General features: G+C 39.1%; 1 protein-coding gene across 1 annotated transcript in view; it reads right to left on the bottom strand.

Moving 5' to 3' along the window:
• The window catches only part of KITLG (KIT ligand), a 100,943-nt gene that overhangs the window by 50,285 nt on the left and 26,002 nt on the right, over positions 1 to 24,656 (bottom strand). Inside the window, exon 2 of the mRNA XM_010599198.3 lies at positions 9,751 to 9,864. Coding sequence (XP_010597500.1) covers positions 9,751 to 9,864 — 114 coding nt within the window. The remainder of the gene's footprint in view (positions 1 to 9,750; positions 9,865 to 24,656) is intronic.

Raw genomic sequence — 24,656 nt, 5'->3', positions numbered from 1 at the left:
TGTATTACATCAGGACTGGAAACCACATTTCATAGAGAGTAGAGCCTCCCTTGTGTCTTAGCTATACTACACATTTTCATCTGGTCTCTGGACACCTGTCTTGGGTATTTTCCCCACATAAGTCTCTAATATCACACGCTTCCTCATGCTATCCCCAATAAAACAGCAGGATCCTTGCTCCTTGTTGAAAACACATCTGAGCTGTCATGGAAAGTCTTTCTTACTTTTTTCATTTACTTTAGGGTTACTCTCTTGTTCTTAACTTTCTTCCTCTCTGTCAATCTTCCCACCGTGCCTCCCATGCCTCTATAATTTCTTTTGTCTTCTGAGCCTTCATCTCCATCTTTGAAAAGCAAAATGACCTAGTCATTTTATGTCCTGTGCTCAGAGTCAGCTCCAGTGGCAGAGACACAGTAGACATCTTTGCAGGTATGAAAGCTGGCATATGAGACCAAGCAGAGAAAATGTAAGGGATGCTCTGGTCAATTCCATTTTATTAGTAATTTATACACAGAAATTGGTCCAAAGAATTCAGAGAAAGTTTATGAGAAGTTCTTTGACCAAGATATTAAAATCACCACACCTTACCCCTGGGGTGGGACGTGTAAGGTAATTCCTGCAGTAAGCCTATTTGTTAATATTTAATTTCTGATGGAACTTAAAAATAATATAATTTTTGAAAAATGGTTTACCATTTATAACAAGTTAGCATATACAGTCTCTCCCATAATTTTATGAGGTATATATTATTAAGTCCATTTTACAAATGAGGACACAGTGGCTCAGAGAGGTCACAGGCATCAGGAGTAACTGGTGAAGGAAGAATGCAAACCCTGGCTGTGTGCTGTGCTCAGTGTAGTTACCTACAAGGCAATCTCCCCTGTATGACTTTCCTGGTTGTCATTGGTTCCTTTCCAATTACACTTGGAAGAGAACTCAGGAAGTCAAGTTGTACATATTTATGGTCATTTCATGACTTATTATATTACTTTCTAAGCATTTATATTATGTTGAATAGCATTCAGAAAGCACAGATAACCCTGTGATAACTTCAGCTTCTCTGATGTATATTGATCATTGAAGAAAGTTTCATAGAGTAGAGGGAGTCTTTGGCCAAAAATTTGGAAGATATTCCTTAGAAGCAGTTAGTTTGATAGAGGGGTCAACAGCACAGATTTTGGAAACAGGCTGCTCCTTTGAATCCTGGTCCTGCCACCTGCTAACTCAGAGCTGTTGGGCAAGTTACATAATCTACTTTAGCCTCAATTTCCACACGTGTAGAATGGAAATCATAATATAATCTGGCTAATGGATTTATAAGGATTAAGTTGAAATTTTAACTCATGTAAAATACTTAGTGCTTAACACGCTCTGTGAACATATGAGTTTCTATTATTAGTCATTGCGGGGGGTGGGGCACTCTAGATAGAGAACAGAACATATGCAAAGGCAAAGAAATGGGAAAGTAGATGGCCTGTTTGGAAGAAGATAAACCAGGCCCTAGAAGATAAGAGGGAGAAATGAGCCAGGAGAACCACCTTAGAGAAGGACCCAAAGTTGGGCAAAGGAGGTCAAATGGGGGCAGGGTGGGCTCAGTGAAGTTCAGCAGGAACAACTGTGCCCTCAGAAATCTACAAGTCACTTCTGCCTTAGGTACGGTTGCTTCAACTCTGTGGAACTGCCACGTCTCGTCTGTAAAATAAAGAGGGCGAGAGCTAGGTCATTACTGAAAAAAAAAAAAGATCCAGTCTGATTCAACTTCTTTGTCTAAGGAATGGGGCAGCACCAGAAACAGGCAGGAAATGTGAGGGTACCTTCAGGAAGATGAGTCTGGAGGAATGGTTCGGAGGAAGAGAGATTAGAGACAGGGACAGGTGAGGAAGCCACCAGGTAGGTACTGATATGTGTTAAATATTTATACACAGACTGTAAGGTAGCAAAGCAGTAACAGGGTCTATATTCCAGGAAGTGATGCTACTGGTAGGGTTAGATAGAAAAGTAACTAAGGCTACATATTTTGAAAGCAAATCTATCCTAGTACTTTAGCCTTACATAATCTACTTTATGTAAGGTCTGGAGTACTGGGATATCAGACTATGCCAGATTGTAAAATATATAAAACGATAAGAACAAGCTACTTGATGATAGGCCAACTTTATTAGGTGGGCCCCATTTGCTATCTTTTTAGATGTCCTGAGGACTGACCGCACTCAGTGACACTAAAACACACACACACACACACGCAAGCACACACGCACATAGGGAACGGCATGCAGGAGTGTGGGAAACTCGGCCAAGAAAGTCTTTGAAAGCCAAACAAGCACTGGCTGCATACCATACCCTGCAGGTATTTGGACTCAGGAGAAAAAGAACTTAGAGCCAGAACATTTAACCCCCCTGCTGTAGATCACGGATCTAAAACCTTTCAGTCTCATGATTCAAACATCACTGAGGTCCTTATATCTCATGAAATCAGCAGCTGCTCGGACATTCTTGCAGGGTTGCTTGCTTGTCCAAGTTATTTCTCAAGGTGAGAATCAAATGGCATGAGACTCAGATTCCCTTGACACTGTATATAAAAATGTAACCTTTCTTAAGGAAAAAGTCTGTGGCTTTCAGATTCTCACTGTCATCTGTGATCCGGAGACCCTGGTGGCATAGTGGTTAAGTGCTACAGCTGCTAACCAAAAGGTCGGCAGTTCATATACCAGGCACTCCCTAGAAACTCTATGGGGCAGTTCTACTCTGTCCTATGGGGTCACAATGAGTCGGGATCAACTCGACGGCACTGGGTTTGGGTTCTGTGATCCAGAATAACAACAACAATCAGATTACCAGGCTTCCCTTCTGAGACACCACTGGGTAAGTCGAAACCACCAGCCTTTAGGTTAGTTGTCGTCGTTAGTTGCTGTTAATTTTCACTCATGGCGGCACCACGTGTGCAGAGTAGAACAATACCCTTTAGGGTTTTCAAAGCTGTGAACTTTCAGAACCAGATTGCCAGGTCTGTCTTCTGAAGTGCTTCTGGGTTGGTTTGAAGCATCAACCTTGGGACCAGTAACTGAGTGCTTAACCTTTTGAGCCACCCAGGACCTAAGATAAAGTGACTACTACCCGAGAAATAAAATTCAAGAGGTTACAATGATAATATCTAAATTGTAGTAGAAACTTGTATCTTAAATTAATGGGAAAAAGGCATCATAAATTATGAACTGGGTTCTTGTGTTCCAGAAGCAGGTTACTGTGTGTTTAAACCTTCACTCAACTTTCTATTCTCAAGCGATCTTAGATAGGCTACTTAATCTCAGTAGGTCTCACTCATCTCATAGGGTTGTGAGGATTAACAAAGATAATCCACACAAAGTGCTCTGCATGGCACCTGAATACCCATGCAATAACTACTGCTTTAAAAGGACAAGGAAAATAAGATACATTATCTAATTAGCTTATCCTCTAAAGGAAGAACAACGTCTTATTTCTTCTTGATAAGACTGACATGCTTGGTAAAATAACAAGTCCTCTAGTTTACAGTTTTTATAAATATTCTTTTTATTTTACTTCTATCCTTTTTTTGACTAGTAAAAGTCCTAAATTTAGCTATAAAAAAAAAAAGAAATTTCTACTGACTACAAAGAACAGAAGTTAAATGCTAAAGACTGCATACTAATAAAAATAAACTTTAAAAAATATTATTCACCTATCAAACTGAATATTCTTCAAAGGTCAAACTAAATGATGAGAAACCTATACTTTTAAAGAGGTCATATGCATGCCATTTGAAGAGAATTTTAAAATTCACCTAGAAATTGAGAGATTCAGAGACACCAATAATACTTCATTTTAATGCAGCGGTAATTCTGTTTGGAGAAAATAGCATTTGAAGAATAAAAATCAGAATTATTTAAAACTGTCCATGCAAAGTGTGAAAATCTGTTATCTGAGGTTTTATAATCTCCCATTACATTAAACTTCAGGAGTCATGTATTTAGGTATCCAACTTAAAATGAGTGCTAACCGCAAGACCAGGAAAACCAGAAATTTCTGGGTTTGAATCCTACTCTACTGACTTGTGGACTGACATTTAGAAGATAGAGTAATTTCACCTTTACAAGATGAGGATAAGACAGTAGCCTACCTAAAAGGAATATTTTGAGGAAGACAAATCATTACTCAATAGGTATTTAAAAATAAAAACTTTTTCAAAAGTAACAAAGCGACTTTTAACTAAATTCCCTCAGATGGAGGGAAAACATCATAACAAATGAAGGGGACTGAACGGAGAATACCCAACCAAACCAACCCCCTTGCTCTGTCCAGTCAATTCTGACTCACAGTGACCCTACAGGATAGAGTAGAACTGCCCCATAGGGTTTCCAAGGAGCAGCTGGTGGATTTGAACTGCCTGCCTTCTTGGTTAGCAGCCGAGTGCTTAACCACTGCACTACCATGGCTCCATAGGGGGAATAAGGGGAATAAAAGGGGAAAACTAATTTGAAATCTATCAATATTTGGATTCTTTCTTAGGTTAATGCTTAGAACCATTAAACAATCTAATTGCCCCATAAATAGGAGTTAAAAAAGATTGATCCATCTTCTTCCTAGATACTTGACACTTTCCTTATAGGTAGGTCTGAGTTTGCTATTTAAAACAAGTCTTGCAACATTTTTTAGAAACAAAGCAAAATGTTCTGCAAATAGATGAACTATTATGCTGAGTAAACACGCCTAAAGGATTTCAAATAAAAACCATGGGGACTGTAGGGGCAGTACAATGTGTCCAAGAAGAAATTAAAAAAAAAAAAAAAAGAAAAGTTGATGGTACAGCCATAAATCATGTGCTTCTGTGACATGAGGATCATCCTAAGCAAACAAACTTAAGGTCTGTGGGCACAGTGGAGCAATATTGCCACCTAACACAAAGGCGGTTCTAGTAGAGACTGCAAAGGAATGATTTCAGTTGAAGAAATTGAGCACAGGCAAAAAATTACTGTTAGCCCACTTTGTTTTCCTCAAGTAAAACACTCCAAGGTTACACTTGCAAAGCAAAGTCTTCTCATTCAATACAATCTTTAGTCAAAGCACTACTGAATTATTTCAAGACATGCAACATAAAGCAATATCATTATGGAATAAAAGAATTTCAGTCCTGAAAAGGGTCCTCAAAGCTCTCTAATGTAGAGGTTCTTTTTTGGGGGGGTGGTGGGGTGGTCACAGACATCTCTGAGAAGCAAATGAAAGCAGTGTAGCCTCTCCTCAGAAATGCACAGAAGGTACATGAGGTACAATTTATTTGGTTCTTTTTTTTTGGGGGGGGGTGGTCACAGACATCTCTGAGAATCAAATGAAAGCGGTGTAGCCTCTCCTCAGAAATGCACAGAAGGTACGTGAGGTACAATTTATTTGGGATTTCAGCTGAAAGGGTTTGGATCCTCATTTTACAAATCAGGAAACTGAATTCAGGAGTTCAGTGATTTTTCCAAGGTCACAAAGCTAAGTAATAGCAAAGCTAGAGATCAAACAAGTAAGGATTCCTGGCTTACTTCAAGATGATTGCCCCATCATTCTTTAGAGAAAGCCTGTGATTACATATACTCATAAAACTCAAAAGTCACTGGAGTTTCAGTTCAAATTAGTGAAAATAATGAGTTTTAGGCTAAGGATAAGGAGGCCTGGTGGCGCGACGGTTAAGCATCTGGCTGCTAACCGAAAGGTTGGCAGGTCGAACCCATCCAGTGGCTCCAAGAGAGATGGACCTGGCAATTGGCTCCCATTAAGAATAAAGCTGAGAAAATCCTATGGGGCAGTTCTATTCTGTCACATGGAATCATTATGAGTCGAAATTGACTCAGCAGCACCTAAGAACAGGCTAAGGATGGAAACACTCAGCATCTTTTCAACATGAAAAATACATCATTATTATTATCATTAGGCAGAAGTCCTGGTACTTTTAGTTAAATACTGGTCATCTGGGGATGACGGTCAAAAACATTAAGATTTCTACACCTCGCTCCACTAGTTGGGATTCAATATTCCTTCAGTAGGGGCCCTAACATCTGCACTTTTTATAAGCACCCCAAGCGATTCTGACCAGGAGGTTCTCATATGATATATCATGGAACACTAGTTTATAGCAGAGGCTTTCAAACATTTTTTCATAAGTTAAAGCCCTTTTTTCAAGTCAAGTCTTATTTAGAAATCCAGATACGCACATAAAAGAGTAGTGGCTTTGTGGGCTCCAGGACAAAGTTTGAGACTCACTGTTCTGGTGGACACAGCACTAATTAAGAGGCCAGGAGCTGGTTGCACCACTTTGAGCCTCGGTTTCCTTGTTTGTCTAGACTGCCTCTAAATTCCCTTCTATCTCCAACATTTTATGATCCTACAAACACCACTAAATTTGTTATTGTTGTTCGTTTGTTAGTTGCCGTCAAGTTGATTCCAACTCATGGCGACCTACTGTGCAAAGCAGAATTGCCCCATAGGGTTTTCAAGGCTGTGACCTTTCAGAAACAGATTGCCAGGCCTGACTCCGCAGGTGCCTCTTGGTGGGTACAAAGCACCAAGCTTTCGGTTAATAGCCTAGGGCTTAACTGTTTGCATCCCCCAGGGACTCAAAATGAAGCTACTACTATGAATAGCTAGTATTTAGCAGGCACTTGGCATTTTTTTTTTTTTTTTTTGGCATAGTGGTGAAGAGCTATGTCTGCTAATCAAAAGGACAGTAGTTCACATCCCCCAGATGCACCTTGGAAACTATGGGGAAGTTCTACTCTGTCCTATAGGATCGCCATGAGTTGGAACTGACTCGTCAGCAATGGGTTTGGTTTTTTTGGGTTTACCACGTGCCAGAGACTGTTTAATTTGTTTATTTAATCCTCACAATCACTTTATGAGTGCTATTAATCTATCATACTGATGAGGAAACTGAGGCACGAAGAGGTTATATGACAATAGCTGGGGTAAAAATTTATATATACACTTACGTATACCACAAAATTGTGAAGGAGGAGATGATATCTAGAAAGGTTGTTACTTATCCAAGGTCAAAGAGCTGGGATTTAACTCAGCTCTGTCAAAGTCCAAAATTCATCTACTTAACCAATATTATTAGCACATATCAGGTCGTACGTTATACCATGAAATCTTTTTTATGGCCCCTACTCATGTGTTGCTATGGTGGTTTTGGTGACAGGCATTCATGTCTCTATGGGGATGGTCTATCTTCCCAACTAGATTATATATAAATGCTAAGGATCAGGGATGATTTTATATTTTTGTATTTCTTAGCCTAGGAAATACAGGCCATGAATTATGTAGATCTTTAGTTATTTAACTAGAAGTGATCTTCCGGGTCCTATTTTTTATTAACTTGAATTTTTTTCAAGTTTTTTTTTTTTTTTTATTAACTTGAATTTTTTTCAAGTAGCTTACTAAAAATTATAATCCAAAGAAAATACACCAATGTCACTACCACAACTGTTGAAATTAAATTGTTTCCCCCCGAGTCATTAGCTGGAAGGGGGTAAAAAAAACAAAACAAAAACCCCTTTCTTCAGTTTAATTATTTGACATTTTCCCGAGGGGTGAATAATTATATTTTAGTGTCAATATTAATACATATTTCTTTTTGAGCATCTCTCTTCTTTCTCCCCTTATTAATGTTTTTTTCTAGGTCTTATGGTAGCAACTCGGAGGTAACGGATAATAAGCAGATGGTTAAAGATACAACTAGAAAATCTTGGAAGGTGTTATAATACCTACTTATACCACCTGAAAATACTGGTAGGACATTTGACAGGAAGTGGTGCTTATTAAATCATGTTTCTCAAATACTTAGCAAATAATAATAACGTGTACAGATAATTTTTCTTAAATACCATGTTAATCTTGGATATGTCTGGTCTGTGGTCAGATACACCATCGCCTTCCAACTATGATTCATTGACCCTGGGATCATTGCAGGTGTTTCCTACTTATTCCCAGCTCCCACTGGTATATCAGCAGCTCCACGAGAGGACAATTTCACAGTCATGATCTACTTTAGGGATATGTTGGAGGGTGTATTAACTGACATCCTTATAAATCTATACAACATAGATACAACCAGTCAGAATAAGAGTTGAGATGAAATTAGGATCTAGACATTTTGACCTCTAGACTTTGACAGAATAAGGTCATCTAGAGCACTGCTTCTTAAACCTGGTTCCAGAAATTTGTCAAAAATGTAGATGCCTTGAGCTCCTCCCTGCCCTTGTAGGATCAGTTTCTTGAGTAGAGCACAGATACCTGTAATTTTAATGAGCACCACAAGTGATACGATGTTCACCAGTGTTTGAGAACCACCGAAGCACATCATTTCTTCATTCATTCAATGTGTTCTACCAATATACACAAAGTTTAGTATACAAGTACATTGTCTTTTTAGTATTGTTTCTTGGGTCACAAACTAACAGGCAATTTGAAGAAAAAAGATCATGATCTATATTTTTAAAACATACTTCCTCCTTCCCCCATCCCTATATCAAACACCTAGCTGGACATACAGGAGGCAAGTGTTATTGAATTACTTTGGTCATCAACCCCTCAAATAAAACGTATTGGTACATCTTCAGGAGCTGCATCAAAGAATCCTTTTTCTTGCAAAAGAACTCTGCATAAGTTGTGGGTGTGGGTGTGTGTGTTTCTAATTCTGAATTAAGGTCAAACTAGCAAGACAATGACCATAATATTAAACTTTTGTTTTGAAGTTCAGTTTTGAAGCCCCAAAAACAAATAGACCAGGAAATATACATCAAGAGCAAGGAAGATAAATAGAGCCCTTCTATTTTTTTTTTTTATTCCATAAACTCCTATCCTAACAAACATACTTTTCTTTCTTTTCTCCATATTACAACCCTCATTTCCTCCTTATTCTCGTATCACCTCTGTTCTCTAGGCAATATTCAAATAACGAAGTGCAATCTAAAAGGCTATTTTGAATCAGGAACTAAGAGAAACGCTTTTCAAAGTTTAGTCATCCTGAAATCACACACTAGAGTTTAAGTGCACATGAAAAATCACCCCTAGTTCTTGTGAGTTGGGAAACATGTCTTCCAGATGTTGTATTCCACCCTCTCTGAAGCCTTCATCTGAAGAGAGACACAGCAAGATGCATGGCATGGAGCTACCAATGACCAACGGTTTTTGCTGATGGAAGCGTTACAATGTGACAAATGTGGGAAATGAGTCCATTCAACATTTGAGCATGAAACTGCTCTTCTAACTGTGTTCTCTGGGACCAAACACCAAGCCCCATGGGACAGGGTCTTCGTGCTGTTGGAAAGGAAGAACCAGCTCAGATCTCCTTTTGTTAGGCTTGTGGGAGAAGGGTAACTAGACAGGCATGCAGAGAGGAAATGAGGCACACTGAGCAACCCAGTAAAGAGATAACGGGAAACAAGCTGGTGCCAGCATATCAGCACACAGCGAACTCTCCAGCGTCCTTCACTGCCTGGGACTGAAAGAGGAAAGGACCAACAAAGAAACAAAGTCACTGTACCGTGTGTGTGCCCTGGGCCAATTTTACCAATAAATTCACCATGACCTTAAACATCTCTCTCTCCGTTCTTTATAACCCTTCAGAATAATTCAATGATTCATTTCCTTTTCTTAGAAAAACACTAATTTTGGGCGGGGGGAGGGGGACCCTAAATATTTTGTCAACAAGCATAAGAAAAAGAGTCACAGCTATTGAAAGCATTCCTTACTTACCAATTTTGTAACGTCTTTCACATCATCAGTCACACGATTCCCACAGATCCCTTTAGTTTTGACGAGAGGATTAAACAGGAGCAGCTGAAGATAAATGCAAGTGAAAATCCAAGTCTAAATGAAAACAGAAAAATTGCTTGGTGACTTTCCGTTAAAATCCCTAATCATTCCAACTATGAACATCTTATGCTTCAATGTAGAAAAGGTCAATTTACCATATTTAAAAAAAAAAAAAAACTACTGGCTTAAATACCATTAACACTAAGTAGCTGAACTGTGCTAACCAAACTTAAAAATATCTCAGTTAAAATATGGCTTGAATTATTCATTTCAATAACGTTATTGTTAACTTTTGCCAAAAGCTTTCTAAAGGCAATCAGGAATGAACTCGTAGCAACATGTAATGGATTTATCACTTAGGGTGTCTTCTAAAAAGTAGGGAATGCATAAAATTCATACCTTGAGGCACCAAAGGAAACTTTCTCTCTCTCTACTTTGAATGTTGACTCTTTGGCAAGTAGCAGCATAGCCCTTGAACTGTGCTTTAATCTAATAGTCTAAAACAGTACTCCAAGTTAAAGTGAGGGAGAAAGGTATATTTTTAGATCTAGGACAGAATTAACCCAATCTGTGAGATGGCAAAATAATCATTGTTTTGAATCACAACTTTTTAGCTATTTAAATAAGGAAACATATTTCTTTAACCAACAGGAAGGCGTTCTTGAATCCTAGCAGGAAGTAATGACTTCTGTTTACATACCCTGAACCCTAACAGGAAGGTACGACTTCCATTTATATACCATATATACGTCGTTGTTGTTGTTGTTAGCTGCCATTGAGTTGGTTCCGACTCACAGCAACCCTATGTACAACGGAACAAAACATGGCCAGGTCTGGTGCCATCCTCAGTCTTTGCTGTGTTTGAACCCGTCGTTGCAGCCACTATGTCAATCCATCTCCTTGAGGTTCTTCCTCTTTTTCACTAGCCCTCTACCAAGCATGATGTCCTTCTCTAGGGGCTGGTCCCTCCTAATAACATGTCCAAGTACATGAGACAAAGTCTTGCCATCCTCGTTTCTAAGGAGTATTCTGGGTGTACTTCTTCCAAGACAGATTTGTTCACTCTTCTGGCAGTTCCTGTTATATTCAAAATTCTTCACCAACATCATAATTCAAATGCATCAATTCTTCTTCAGTCTTCCTTATTCATTGTCCAGCTTTAACACGCACATGAGGTGACTGAAAATACCAGGGCTTGGGTCTGGTGCCTCAGTCTTCAAGGTGACATCTTTGCTTTTTAACAGTTTAAAGAGGTCTTTTGCAGATTTGCCCGATGCAATATGTCATTTGATTTCCAGACTGCTGCTTCTGTGGGCGCTGATTGTGGATCCAAGTAAAATAAAATCCTTGACAGCATCAATATTTTCTCTGTTTATTATATGCTGCTTATTGGACCAGTTGTGAGGATTTTTGTTTTCTTTATGTTGAGGTGTAATCCATACTGAACGCTGTAGCTGTAGTCTTTGATCTTCATCATTAAGAGCTTCAAGTTCTCTTCAATTATAAGCCACATATATATATGCATACATATCTTTGGAAATTAGCACTTTCTACTACATATTATAGAGTTCCTGGGTGGTGCAAACAGTTAATGTGCTCGGCTGATAACCAAAGGGTTGAAGTTTTCAGTCTACACAGTGATGCCTCGCAAAAGAGTCCTGATGATCTACTTCCGAATAATCAGCCACTAAGAACCCCAGGGAACACACGGGGTCACTGTGAGTCAGAACTGACTAGATGGCAAGTGGTTTTAATCATATATTGTAGCTACTTTTATGCATGATATATTTTTCCTTATTATGCTATATTTCAGGTTTTTAGGAACTTGGGAATCTGTTATTTTTTCCAGTATCCTTACAATACTTAGCATAATACCTTGCATGTGAAAAGCCCTTAATGAATATTTGCTGGATGACTCAGTGACTAATACAAAAATAGTTTAACGCTCCAACTCAATAACTACTTATTGAGCAGTTACTACTATAAGACAGGTACTGTAGCAATCACTCGGGAAATAAAGATGATGAAGATGCCATTGAAGCTCAAAGGCAGGTAAATAAATAACTAGCACACCCTGCGATAACGCTTTGAGAACACAGACGAGGAAGCAACTAATCAATTAACCTTGAGGGAGAACCCATGGCAGGAAGACAGAGCCAAGAAAAGCCAGAGAGAAAAGGTGACTCTGGCTGGATTTTGGAGGACAAGGAGGAATTTGCAAGAGCTCACAAAGAAAAGACCAGTATTCCTGCAAACATAAACAGCATGAGCAAAGGCATGGAGATGTGAAGTTTTTCAAAAATGTGAGATTTATTTGATAAGCTAACAATTGCCTATGCCATCTTAAAATAACATAAAAGCCCAGCTGTACATGGCTAGAAATCTTTCCTATGTATTTAGCTAGTTACATTTTAAAAAGAAACTAGATTATTATTTTCAATTAATACCTGCAAGCTAATTAGCATTTACACTGGGTCAAATTATTCTCATGTGCTAAAATTTCTAAGACTATAATGCTTCCTGCATAGATATAATGGCTTGTCAACAAAATTAACACCATTTTATTGTGCTTTAATAATCAATCCATATCACTTTACCATTTCGATCTATTTTAGCTGTAATTCAGTAATTTTGCTTAAGGCTACTCTGAGCACTACAGTGTCGCATCTTTATATTATGCGCCTTATTAAATATCCCTAACTGAGAGGTGGAGGCCTGGCAGCAAAGTGGTTAAGAGCTTCAGCTGCTAACCAAAAAGGTCAGCAGTTCGAATCTACCAGCCACTCCTTGGAAACCCTATGGGGCAGCTCTACTCTGTACTATGTGGTTGCCGTGATTCAGAATTGGCTTGATGGTAATGGGTAAACCGACAAACAAATGTTAAGGATTTTAGAAAAGAATGACAATAAACGGTTTGTTTGAACTTCGGGTATGGCCGTGGCAATGTCTAGTACTCTCCATTACAGACTTAAAAAATCAATTCCAGCAATAGTACACCTGGATTTGATCAGGCTCTGGGGGAGTGACTCAGAATAACCAAATTCACAAGAGAATACTTTGAACTGAAATACAAAGGTACTAATTTCAATGTCAAGAAAACTGAAATCCTCTGTCAGCAGATCAGTACTTTTTTGAAAAAGGTAAAGTCGGGGAATTGGGATTATAATGCCTACTGTGCTCTACAGGCAGCAATAATCTTAGGTTCAGATTGACAATTACAGTCACCAGACACTTCAGACTTCACTTTGCATCAAGTGCACTACTGAGCTTGAGGACTGGCTATAAGACAAGCAACAATGTCTGATGTGAGTCCGAAGAAGGAGAACTATATGTAGATCAACATGTACTCGAGCAGTATGTAGGCAAGAGTGGGTGAGATCCAGTCCCCAGTAGAGGGTCTGGTGTTAAATATGCGTATAGATAGTTCATCAGTAGTATCAAGCAGGCTGTCAGATTATCTAAGTACAGATGCTGGTGTTTACACAACAAAGTGATGAAAGTGTTTATGCAACAGTCACCATTCACCGTGTACTGGGTACCAAGCACCTTGGAGACAACAAACAGAATTCCAGTTTTCTATATCCTCGTTTTAAAAATGAAGAAATGGAGGCACAGATTCAGTGGCTTCTAAATAAGTGAAATCAGGACAGAAAACCAGGTCTGTCCAATTTTAAATCTTGTGTTCTTAACTACCCTGTAATGTCACAGCACTCCCAGAAATCTGTTACAGCATTGTGAGGACTTCGAGAACATCTCTCTCCAACTCGTAATGATTTTTGCAAATATCAAGCATTATGGAAAGAACTTTGTTCCATATTCCACGTCACAGCTGAATATTCTATTTTTTCCAAATATTAGAATTTTTAATACATGTTCTTTGATAGTTTCTTAAAATACCTTAACACAAACTTCTAAAATAACTGCATGATGTATCTTCACCAGGGCAGCATCAATATTTTTTGCATCGGTTATGTACAAATGTCTGTGAAGACATGATTTTGCTTATTTTATAGGAATCTGTTTGGTCAGAGCTAAAATTAAATCTATGTTAATAACTTTCAGTATTCCTAAAAAACATATTTCTCGAGGTACTTTAAAACGACTGAATAAATTCATGTTGTAAATTTATTTTGCATACAAAATGACATTTCGCCATGTAGAAGCAGTTGAATTGGTATATGTTTTGCTGTGTACATTCTCAGCAACAACAAAATAACTTCTTTTAATTAAAAAAAAAAAAAAAAGACACTTCCCTAGTGTTAAGGAATGTTTCACCTTGCATAAAATTCCCCGTTGTATCAAATTCACCTTGACATATTGAAATGTTAGGGTGGAAGGGCAATCAATAGGGAAATATTCTGAGAACACCACACAGCAGCAGTAGTACCTCCATAAGCGTTCTCAGGAGAAGACTGAAACGGAGAGCTTACTTCTTTACATGGAAAATAAATTTTTCAGTATTAATTATTCTATGCAGAAATCTTTCTAAAATACAGTATAAACACTTCCCTGATTTCTTAAACAGTAGGCATATAAATTAAACTCTGCTTTTCTTTGATGATTTAGGCTTATTAAATAAAAAGAAGACTTGCCAAACACCTCAGTTATGTAGTTGTAACTGCTCTCCTCCAAGCAGCTCCGAATTACTTACTTGAATGACTGTTTTTAAATTTTTATTTTAGTTTTTATTTGTTTCTTTCTTAATTTTCCTGTCTCTCCCAGACTGCCAGATCATTACTTACAGTTTATTTTTACTGCTAATGTGCCTGTTTCTAGCTTTGTGTAGTCCGGATGGCAAACACAATACATGGCCCGTACTGGGAGCTTATGGTAGGCAGAGAAGACCTTCCAAAGATATCCATGTTCTAATACCTGAGACCTGTGAATATGTTACCTTATGTGGTGGAAGAGGCTTTGCAGATATGATTAAATCAATGTATATTACATAAGGAGATTATCCTGAATCATCTAGGCCCAATCTAATCCCATGGGTCCTTAAAAATGGAGAGAATTCCCCTACCTCCAGTCAGAGAAAAACACAACAATGGAAGAAAGGTCAGGGAGATGTAATATGAGAAGGACTTAACTCAACATCCCTGGCTTTGAAGAATGAGGAAGGGGGTCATGCGACAAGGAATGTGGGAGGCCTCTAGAAGCTAGAAAAAGAAGGAAAGGCATTCTTCCCTAGAGCTTCCAGAAAGGAACACAGCCCGTGACACTTTGACTTTAGTTCACTGAGGCCTGTTTTGGACTTCTGATCTCCAGAGCTATGAAATAATAAATTTGTATTGTGTTAAGTCATTGCATTTGTGGTCATTATTATGGCAACAATAGAAAACTAGAACAGAAATCAGTAAGCACACTTTCCAGAATGAATGAATGAATGAATGGTATAATGTAGTGATGTTCAAGCTGGTCTTGGTGAGCAGAGTGAGCTGCCCCTGCCAGGATTCTGTCCCCCAGCCCCTGCTTTAAATAAAGCAGCTCGGCTTTTTTTTTGTTTTATTTGTTCATGCTTCTGGGTAAGATTTTGTTTGAACAAAGGTTTCCAAGGCCAAGAGGGGGAAAAAAAAAACCACGCTTTTGAAAACCAGTGGTGTGATGGGCAGAGTATAGAACATGGATTCAGAAAATCTCTGAGCCCTTTACAATGTGACCTAAAACAAGTTACTTAATTCCCCTAAGTATCAGTTTATTGGCCTATAAATGAGAATAAGGATGATTTTTGTCTCACCCATTTCATGGACTGGTGGTGACAATCAAATGAAAAACATCTCACACTATAGGTGCTGTGCAATCATTCACTGCACTGTTACGGTCTTTGGATCGTCTAGGAAACCAGGGAAACTGGTGCTTCGGAAATGTTTGAATAACCCAGTCTAAGAAAGGACTTTATAGACTAAATCTCCCGTGAACAAAGAGTATGCCCTTTTGTACACGGATATTTTGACACCGATTTTGGGCTCAGAAGCCTTTTTCAATTTATTCCTTAGTTCTTAACTGCATTTAAAGTACTTTTAGTTAATAGACGATTGACATCTATTTAGTGAGGTGTTCCAATATATCAACAAAATATTTATCTTTGTTTTCTCTCTCTTCCTTTTTTCTCCAAAATCTGGAAGCTCCAAGAAGGCTATATGAGTGCCTAAATGTGTGGGTGTGTGCACACACACGCAGGCACACACCCTGATGGAGATATGATGTTGGAGCAGAACCCCCCTGTATTTGTGACTGCTCTAAAATGTATCTTTTTGGTTTGGGTCATCACTTCACTGTTTTTTTTTTTTTTCCTGTAACATTCTCTGCTTCTGCATATGACATTTTTCTTTGGCTACTTTGTTTTCGCATCGTACGACTTTTCTCTCTAGGTCATGCTCATTGTGTGATAACCTTTCATTTCATGATAACCTCTCATTGCACAGACACATTAATCTTATTGTTGGCAGTTCCAGAGTTTTTAAAAAATTATTTGCCAGCCTGCATCAAAAAAGTGTCCCTAAATACTCCCTACAGCACACAAAATTCCAACAACCCCTTCATTTCCAAAAGTTTCCTTCAAATTACTTGGACACCCTGGTGGCATAGTGGTTAAGTGCTTACAGGATGAAAAAATTAATGAGAAAACTACATCCACTGCTAGAGCGAAGGCATAATATCAAACACTCCTAGCAGAGGGAAGTAATAGTGACAAAAATCCATAAGTAAATAACAGATATAGCAGGATCCATGGGCAGTACAAATGGTTAAAACGCTTGGCTGCTAACAAAAAATTTGGAGGTTTGAGTTCACCCAGAGATGCCTCCGAAGAAAGGCCTAGCAATCTCCTTCTGAAAAATCAGCCACTGAAAACCCTATGGAGCACAGGTCTACTGTGACAGATAGGGTCGCCATGAGTCGGAATGGCTGCTGAGACTCAATGGCTTTTGAGAGATAATGCCGGGAAGGCACTTTAAAGGAGGGAAGGGGAAGCTATAGAAAGATGACGCCAGAGCCTCTGAAGGGAAAGGTCTTATGTAATCCACGTTTTTGTTAGGAGCGAACCTCAGCGGACCCCAGTGGAATATTCACCCAATCATCAATTTCTCCTAAAAACAAGAGCCTTCCTTACAATAAAAAAGCACACACCAGGGAAAGGAGCTGCAAAGTCCCTCTAAAGCAAACTATTTACTTAATCTGAACATGTGTTATTACACAGAAGTCATGTTGCAGAGTCTCTTCTTTGAGGAGACGTGAACACGCCTACAGTCCGAGAACATCTGGGGAACATACGCTGCTCAAGGAACCAGCTTCGAAGCTAAAAAGCATAAACTCTTTTCTCTCTGTGAACGAGAGAAATGATTATAAAGTACCCATTGCCAGGGTCCACATTATAGGCTTCGCAAAGTTGAAAAGGTAGCTGAAGTGTCTGCGTCGCTCATTTTCTTTAGGCATAGACCTACAAAGTCGTATTAGGACTGCCGTGAACAAAACAGCAGCTGCTGCCAAAAACAACATTCATCTTCTCTTTAATCTTGCATGCCAGCAAGCGAAGCAGGCAGTTCTCTTGTAGCCCAAATGTGCTTTGGAAGAGAGCCAACCGGCTCAGCTACTCAGAGCCAGGAAAGCAAGTTACCAAGATACAGGTATAGTAATCAGTCTGAGCTCAGGTCATCTGAAGTCATATAAACATATCTTTTCAAAAATAATCTTAAACTAAACCAACAAGATTCTCATTCAGTAAATAACCAAATATTTACTTCTACATGACTTCTTCCTTCAGATTTTTTATTGCTTACAATTTTACCACTAAATATTATAAAGAAAATACTAAATCATCTCACTCGCACACAAATTCTTCTCTAATTACAGTCCAGTAATCTCAAAGGAACAAAGGAAACACCAGATTTGCTTGCTTTTTAAGCTTTACTGCTATGAGTAAAGCAGATGCGATAGGATGGCTAAGTGAAAATCAAAGGCGCTTAGAGTGCCAATTAGTTTACAGAAGTCTTGGGATAAGAACCTTCCACCGCTTTCTAGGTAGATTTTTTTGTGAAGACATGAAATACAATTATTCTCAAATATAGGTGATCACTAAAATATATATTGAAAAAACGTATATGCTCTCAGTGACAAAACCAAACATCTTAAGGAAGGAATTACTTAATATATAAAGGCAAACAATGGCTTTCACGTAAAAGGGGAATTTAAGGATTTCAAGGTATTCTGATTATGATAAAAATGGAGAAAAAATATCACCCCATGACTGTCCGTCCTTGTGCTATGTGTAAATGCTATTTAAACAGGAAATGATTCAACATATATTGAGCTCCCACTAAGGGCCAATAACAGATGCACAGTTTACAGATATTATTTTATATAACTCTCTCATCAACCAGGTAGATACTGTTACCCCATTTGGCAGGTGAGTAAAAAACAATTCAGAGAGATTACTAATGGCTACCCTGCTAATAAATCGGTAGGCTGTTTTAAACCACGACCTACACTATGCCAGAAAGAGAAATACAGTGCCAGTCAGATAATAAAACTGATTTTATTTATATTTAATAAACTCTTAAATTTTATTTACAATGCCTATGCTATGGAAGCCCTGATGGTGCAGTGGTTAAGAGCTATGGCTGCTAACCAAAAGGTCGGCAGTTCAAATCTACCAGCCGCTCCTTGGAACACTTATGGGGCAGTTCTACACTGTCCTATAGGGCAGCTGTAAGTCAGAATCAACTCAGTGGCAATGGGTTGGGTTTTTTTGTTTGTTTATGCTGTGGAAGACATATAGGTCTCTTTAACTGAATCAGTTGCTAATTGAAACGACGAGTCAAGGCTGAGGTAAACAAATAGTTCAAGTAAATCAAGCTATACTTAGCAATAGCTTAAAAAAAAAAACAACAACATAGCTAGAGGGTGGGGAGAAATCCAAAAAATAAAGTGGTAGGTTGTCCGTTCTGATAAAAACAAAACTGGGTGCTTTCAGACTTCTAATAATATTCTACCAAGAGCCACTATTCATGCAACATTTATCAGTATCTGATAAGTATCTAAAATAAAGACTCAAAAGATATGGCTCTTGGCCTTAGAAAGTTCAAACTCCTGGGGGACAAAGGAGATTAATAGACTCTGGAAGGTGAAGGGAATAGGAGGCGCAGCTAAACCTGACTTTGGGGGAGGTGGTAGAGAGAAGGGCTTAAAGACAACTTCTGGGATGAGATGATACCTTCTTCAAATGTGAGTAAAAGGTAGCCAGGTCAAAGGGAGCTGAGGTAAAGACCCCTGACCAAGGAAGCTGCAGGTGCCCTCAGAGTGAGGGAACAAGCACTTGCATAGAACTTCAACTTTATGACATGACTGGAAAATGAGTTCATGGAATAAGCAAAAACAGAGGAGGCTAAAAAGGTATGCAATGACCCTCCTAATTGTGCTAGTTAATTCAGATTTTATCTTAAAGGCACTGGGGAGCCCCTGAAGGATTTTAAGCCAGGGAGTGTCAAGATCTGATTTATTTCTGAAAGGTTTATCAAGCATCAGAATGAAGGATGGGCTGTAGAGCAGCAAGCCTAGAGGCAGAACGCCAGTAGGAGCTTCTACGGTATCCCAGAGTTGACATGAGGATGGCTTCAAGTGGTAGAAGGAATAGAGAGAAGCTGACAAGTTCCAGAGGATATGAACACTGAACTGTATACTTAAAAATGGTTAAAAACTGCAAATTTTATGTTATGTATATATTTTTTACCATAATAAAAAATTATATACATATATATACCACACATATGATATGTAATATAATGTAAGAGCTTGGTAACTTACAAAAAGTAGGTGGGGTAAGAGGAGGATGAGTCACAAAGGACATCTACATCCCAGGTTGGGCAACTGGGTAAATGGTGGTGCTATTCACTGAGCCAGTAAACCTGGGGAAGGAAAGCATGGCAAAGGGGGGAGTTTGGGAGTCATCACCAACAACTCTGGAGAACACCACCACTTGAGGAGAAAGAAGGGAAATAATGACGTGGGAATGAGATGAGAGAATAAGAAGCCAAATACATGAGAGGCGAACCAGCTGATCGTGGGATTCTGCAAGCCAACAAAAAAGAAAGTACTAAAAGTGAGAGTATGAGCAATAAAATAAGAACTGAAATATGTCAACATGAGGATTACAGAAGAGCACCTAATGGATCTGACCTTGACAAGGACAGTTTCCATGCAGTGGTAGAACCAGAAATCAGATCATAGTGGAACTTCAAGTGTAGACTACATCACTTTGTCTAGAAAACAAAGGAGAGAGTAACATCTTGAAGGGCTAGAAAGTTAACTTTGGTCTTGGTAAAAGAGAAAAGGCAGTTCTGAAAGAGTGAGGCTAAAGTGATAAACTAAATCCTTCTCTGTGTTAAAGAGCCTGTGTGGGGGGAACAACTGCCCTGTAGCTAATGAGAGCCAGGTGACCTTAGAGGCTTTGACCTTGAATGCAAATCACTAGAGAACAATTGTGCTACAGGCTAGATTCTAGGGCCTGGATGGTTCAAGTTTCAATGTTATTACTTTTAATACAGATGCACAAGACCGAATAAGCATTTGTGCCAACAGTATAGATGATGGTAAAAATCCATAAATACAGGTCTTTAACAGTAAAACAAAAGCAAAGGGAAAAAAAATATTTCCAAGCAGTGTAATCTATTTTAGAGAGGTGCTAGTCAATGACCAGTTCTGATCATTTTATGAGGGTGACGACGTATAACCAATCAGTCAAGAGAACTGATGGATTAGTTCAATTTTGAGTTTATATTTATATCCTGTTGCTGATTCTGTTTGCTAACAGCATGTACCTTCAAAGAAGTAAGAGGGAGTGTCCCTGACTTTGGCCAAAGTATAGAAACACAGTGGAAAAAAAAAAAATTCATGATAGTTTGAAATTGATATGGCAACCTTCAGAACTCATGGACGCTGGTTTGTTTGGGTTGGCATTGTTAGGTATTATGCCAATTAGTTGCTCTTAAACTAGAACCACCAGGATGTGCAGGAATCTTGAGGGTTGTAGCTCTTCAGAGACAACTTAGAGAACCTAAAGTTTAATTTATACACTTCCAAATATGTGACTTGATCTGCAAGTGTGATCTCATGCAAATCAAAAGCTCTGCAATTCTTAAAAGCCTGTATAATCTTTTGAACTCCAAACAATTCAACAACGCAAAAATGTGTATAAGATCCATTTGCCATCTGCTCCCGTGTGTCAAATCTGAGACTTATTTAATACCTGAACTTCCTAACACTTCTGGGGTTTTTTTCCTCTATGGTTATAGTTACATGTCCTCAGATATCTTTTCAGGTCAGCTACTGGTGGAGGGGGGTCTGCCAAGTTTGGTCTCACAGGGACTTTTGAATTTAAAAAGAATCTTAACCTGCAGAAGCAGCTCTGGAAATCTCCAATAAAGCTGTTGCTCCCTGGGTTTCTGACTACATCATAATAAACTAAATCTTGATACTCTGCTCCAACTGCTTCCAAATAGCAACAAAACCGGTGAGGTTAAAGGCATGAGCTCAAAGAACATTCACAGTCTTGATCATTTTCTCCATCACATCAGATGACAAGCCTAATTTGCAAAGGTCACGGCACCAGCATTCCTGATTATGCAATGTATGCTGGACACACCAACTGCCTTTTATTGAATTGAATAAACTGTTGAAATATTTCCCCACTTCCACTGAGGGTGCCTCAACGGAAACAAGGGGAGTCAGCTATTTCATGCTTAGATGAAAGCGGAATCAACCGGAGTGTTTACTTAGAATGCAGATTCCTGGGGAATTCAAATTTCTGAGGTTGCAGCTCAGACATGTACACTTCTAACGAGCCTTCCATGTGATTCTTATGTACCTTCTAAAGTCTCAGACATGCTCTCTTAGATTGTACTAGCTCATGGGTACTATATAATTAGAGAAAACAAACCAAAAAATGTGTAAAAAGGTATACAAGGTTGCGTTTGCCTCAACGGTTTATTCTTTGATGCTCGTGATTTAGAATGCTGTTGTGTGCTGTTCAGTCAATTCTGACTCATAACGACCCTATATAAGACAGAGTAGAACTGCTCCACAGGGTTTCCTAGGCTATAATCTTTACGGGAGCAGGCTGCCAGGTCTTTTCTCCTGTAGGGCCACTGGGTGGGTTTGAACCACCGACCTTTCAGTTAGCAACTGAGCACTTGATCTTGTGTTACCAGGGCTCCTTCTGATTTAGAATAACTTGATAAAATTAAACACAGTGAGTGTGGAGGGTACTGTGGACTGCCTCTTTCAACTCTCTCCCGGCATATCTTTCTGTACTGAAGTGGCTGGAAAGCTAAAAATTACATTTCTTGAACTCCCTTGCAGTTAGTTAGGCTTTCCGTTATGACTTAGGTTTGGCCATCGCCAGACACAACTCTGTAAGATATGATATGGAAAGAAATACTTGAGAAGAGAGACTGAATTCTGGACGTGCACTTGGCTGGGCTGGGTGGTGGTGGAGGTAGTGAGGCCCTGTAGTCAGCAGCAGCAACGGCTTCCTGCCCTGGCTATAGCAGTTTTACAGACTGCAACAACTAACTGGGTTCTGGGTGCTGGGAGTGTTCTAGAAGAAGAGATAACAGCCTGCTCTTCCAGCCTTCCAACGATTTTATAAGCCATCAAAACCACTTCAACATATCCATTTTTGTTTGAACCAGCTAGAGTGGATTATATTGTCTGCAACTAAAACCTAAGTGATACTGGGAGAAAAGAACCAAGTTATTAAGTATTTACTTCTCATAAGGTTGATTTAAATTTCTTTAGGGATATTTAATTAATATTTAAATTCAAACTGTAAAAATAAGTGTCATTTTTTTTTATTGCCAATCCATGAGAATTTAATACAACGGTATTACCTGAAGCACAGACCCACATTTACCTTTTACCTGCCCGGGACATATTCCATGAGCAATCTTTGACTGGCAATCTGTGAGAATTTAGTACAATTCTATTGCCTGAAGCACAGCCACGCATCTACCTTTTACATGCCCAGGACATGTTCCTCTCTGGTAACCAGACGCTTCAATTTCAAGTTCATTGTCAATCAAGGGGATGAAGTTTAAAAATAAAAAAAATAAAACAAAGTAAGACAAGGATTTAAATCCTGGCCCTGTCCCTTAACCTATCTTAACCTTGAACAAATCATGTAACCTTTCTAAGCCTTAGTTTCCTTGTGGTGATAGCCATGTTTTAGATTTTTTGTAAAGATCATATAGGATGTTATGTAAAGTACTCCACAAGATGACTAGCACATAATAGATCATTACATGACTGTTAATGCTACAGCTGCTATTTTATCATTACTAATCCCTTTTTGGTATTGAACTCACAAAACTAAAAGATGTACTAACAGTGAATGTCACAATAGGGTTTATGCTCTGCCTCCCCCATAGACTAAAGATCAACACAGGAAGGTGATAAAGAGAGGTTGTGAAACTGCTCCCCGGGCTTAGATTTGCATCAGCTCACATCTCTACTGGTGTAAAAGTGAGGCTGAATTGTTTGGGCAATGGGTGAATGTTAACCTAAATAGCAGAGTTTCAAAAGCCAACTTCAGCTTTAGTAAGAAGTCCAAGACAGCTTTGGAAAATAGTGTGTTTACTCATGCAGAGAGGCAGTATGGAGTAAGGGGGCTGGGAGGCATCGATTCTAGAATAAGACTGCCCGAGTTTCATTCTCCACTCTGCCACTTACTAGCTGTAGTGGGTTGAATGGTACCCCCACAAAAGATATATATGCCCAGAACCTGTGAATGTGGCCCTTTTGGGAAAAAGATCTCTCTGCAGATATAATTAAATTCAGGATCTTAAAATGAGATTATCCTGGATTATGGTGGGCCCTAAATCAATGAAAAGTGTCCTCCTGAGAGAAAAGGAGAAGACAGACAAGGAGAACACACCGAGATACAGGGGAGAGGACCATGTGAAGATGGAAGGAGAGACTGAAGTGAAGCTGTCACAAACCAAGGAATACCTGCCCGGAAAAGACAGGAAAGACTTCTTCCCTAGAGCCTTCAGAGGGAGTATGGCTCTGCTGACACCTTGATTTTGGATTTTTTGTCTCTCCAAAGTGTGAAAGAATAAATTTCTGTTGTTTCAAGCCACCAAGTTTGTGTAATTTGTTCTGGCAGCCACAGAAAACTGTAACACATTAGCCCGTGGTTTTTGAAAAGTATTTAATCTCTCTGTGCATCAGTTTCTTCTTCTGTAACGTGGGCATAATAATGCAACCTACTTCAAGGCCTGTTGTGAGGATTAAAAGAAGTTATGCAATAAGGCTCTTAGTATGTTCTTGCTAGTTGCCTTTGAGTCGATTCCCACTCAGGGTGACCCCATGTATGCAGAGCAGGACTGATCCATAGGGTTTTCAAGGCTGTGACTTTTTGGAAGCAAATCAGCAAGCCTAACTTCTGAGGCACCTCTGGGTGGGTTCGAGCTGCCAACCTTTCGCTCGCAGTGGAGGGCTTAACTGTTTGCACCTCCCAGGGACTCCTGTATACTCTTACAAGTGTTTGTGATGTTTATCATTATTGCTGTCTTTTCAACCTCACCTAGCATAAGCATCCCACATAATACGTCACTTCCACACTTCAAGGAGTTGGTTGAAGCCAAAAATCTAGGTGCCATCCTTGATTCTTCCTGTTGTCCTATTTCTACATCCAGTCTATCAAGTCCTATCAGTTCTACCAGCAAAATAAGTCTTGAAACACGCACTTATCTCCATCTGATCTTGTACCACTACAGCATGCACCAAGCTTCATCACTCTTGCCTGGATGATCACAACAGTGTGGTTTTCTTGCAGTATAACATCCCTGCCTGCT

This window comes from Loxodonta africana, chromosome 4 (genome assembly GCF_030014295.1).
Source record: "Loxodonta africana isolate mLoxAfr1 chromosome 4, mLoxAfr1.hap2, whole genome shotgun sequence".
In the NCBI taxonomy this organism is placed as follows: Eukaryota; Metazoa; Chordata; class Mammalia; order Proboscidea; family Elephantidae; genus Loxodonta; species Loxodonta africana.
Note: the sequence above shows the minus strand (reverse complement) of the source record. Positions and strands in the feature narration are given on the sequence as shown.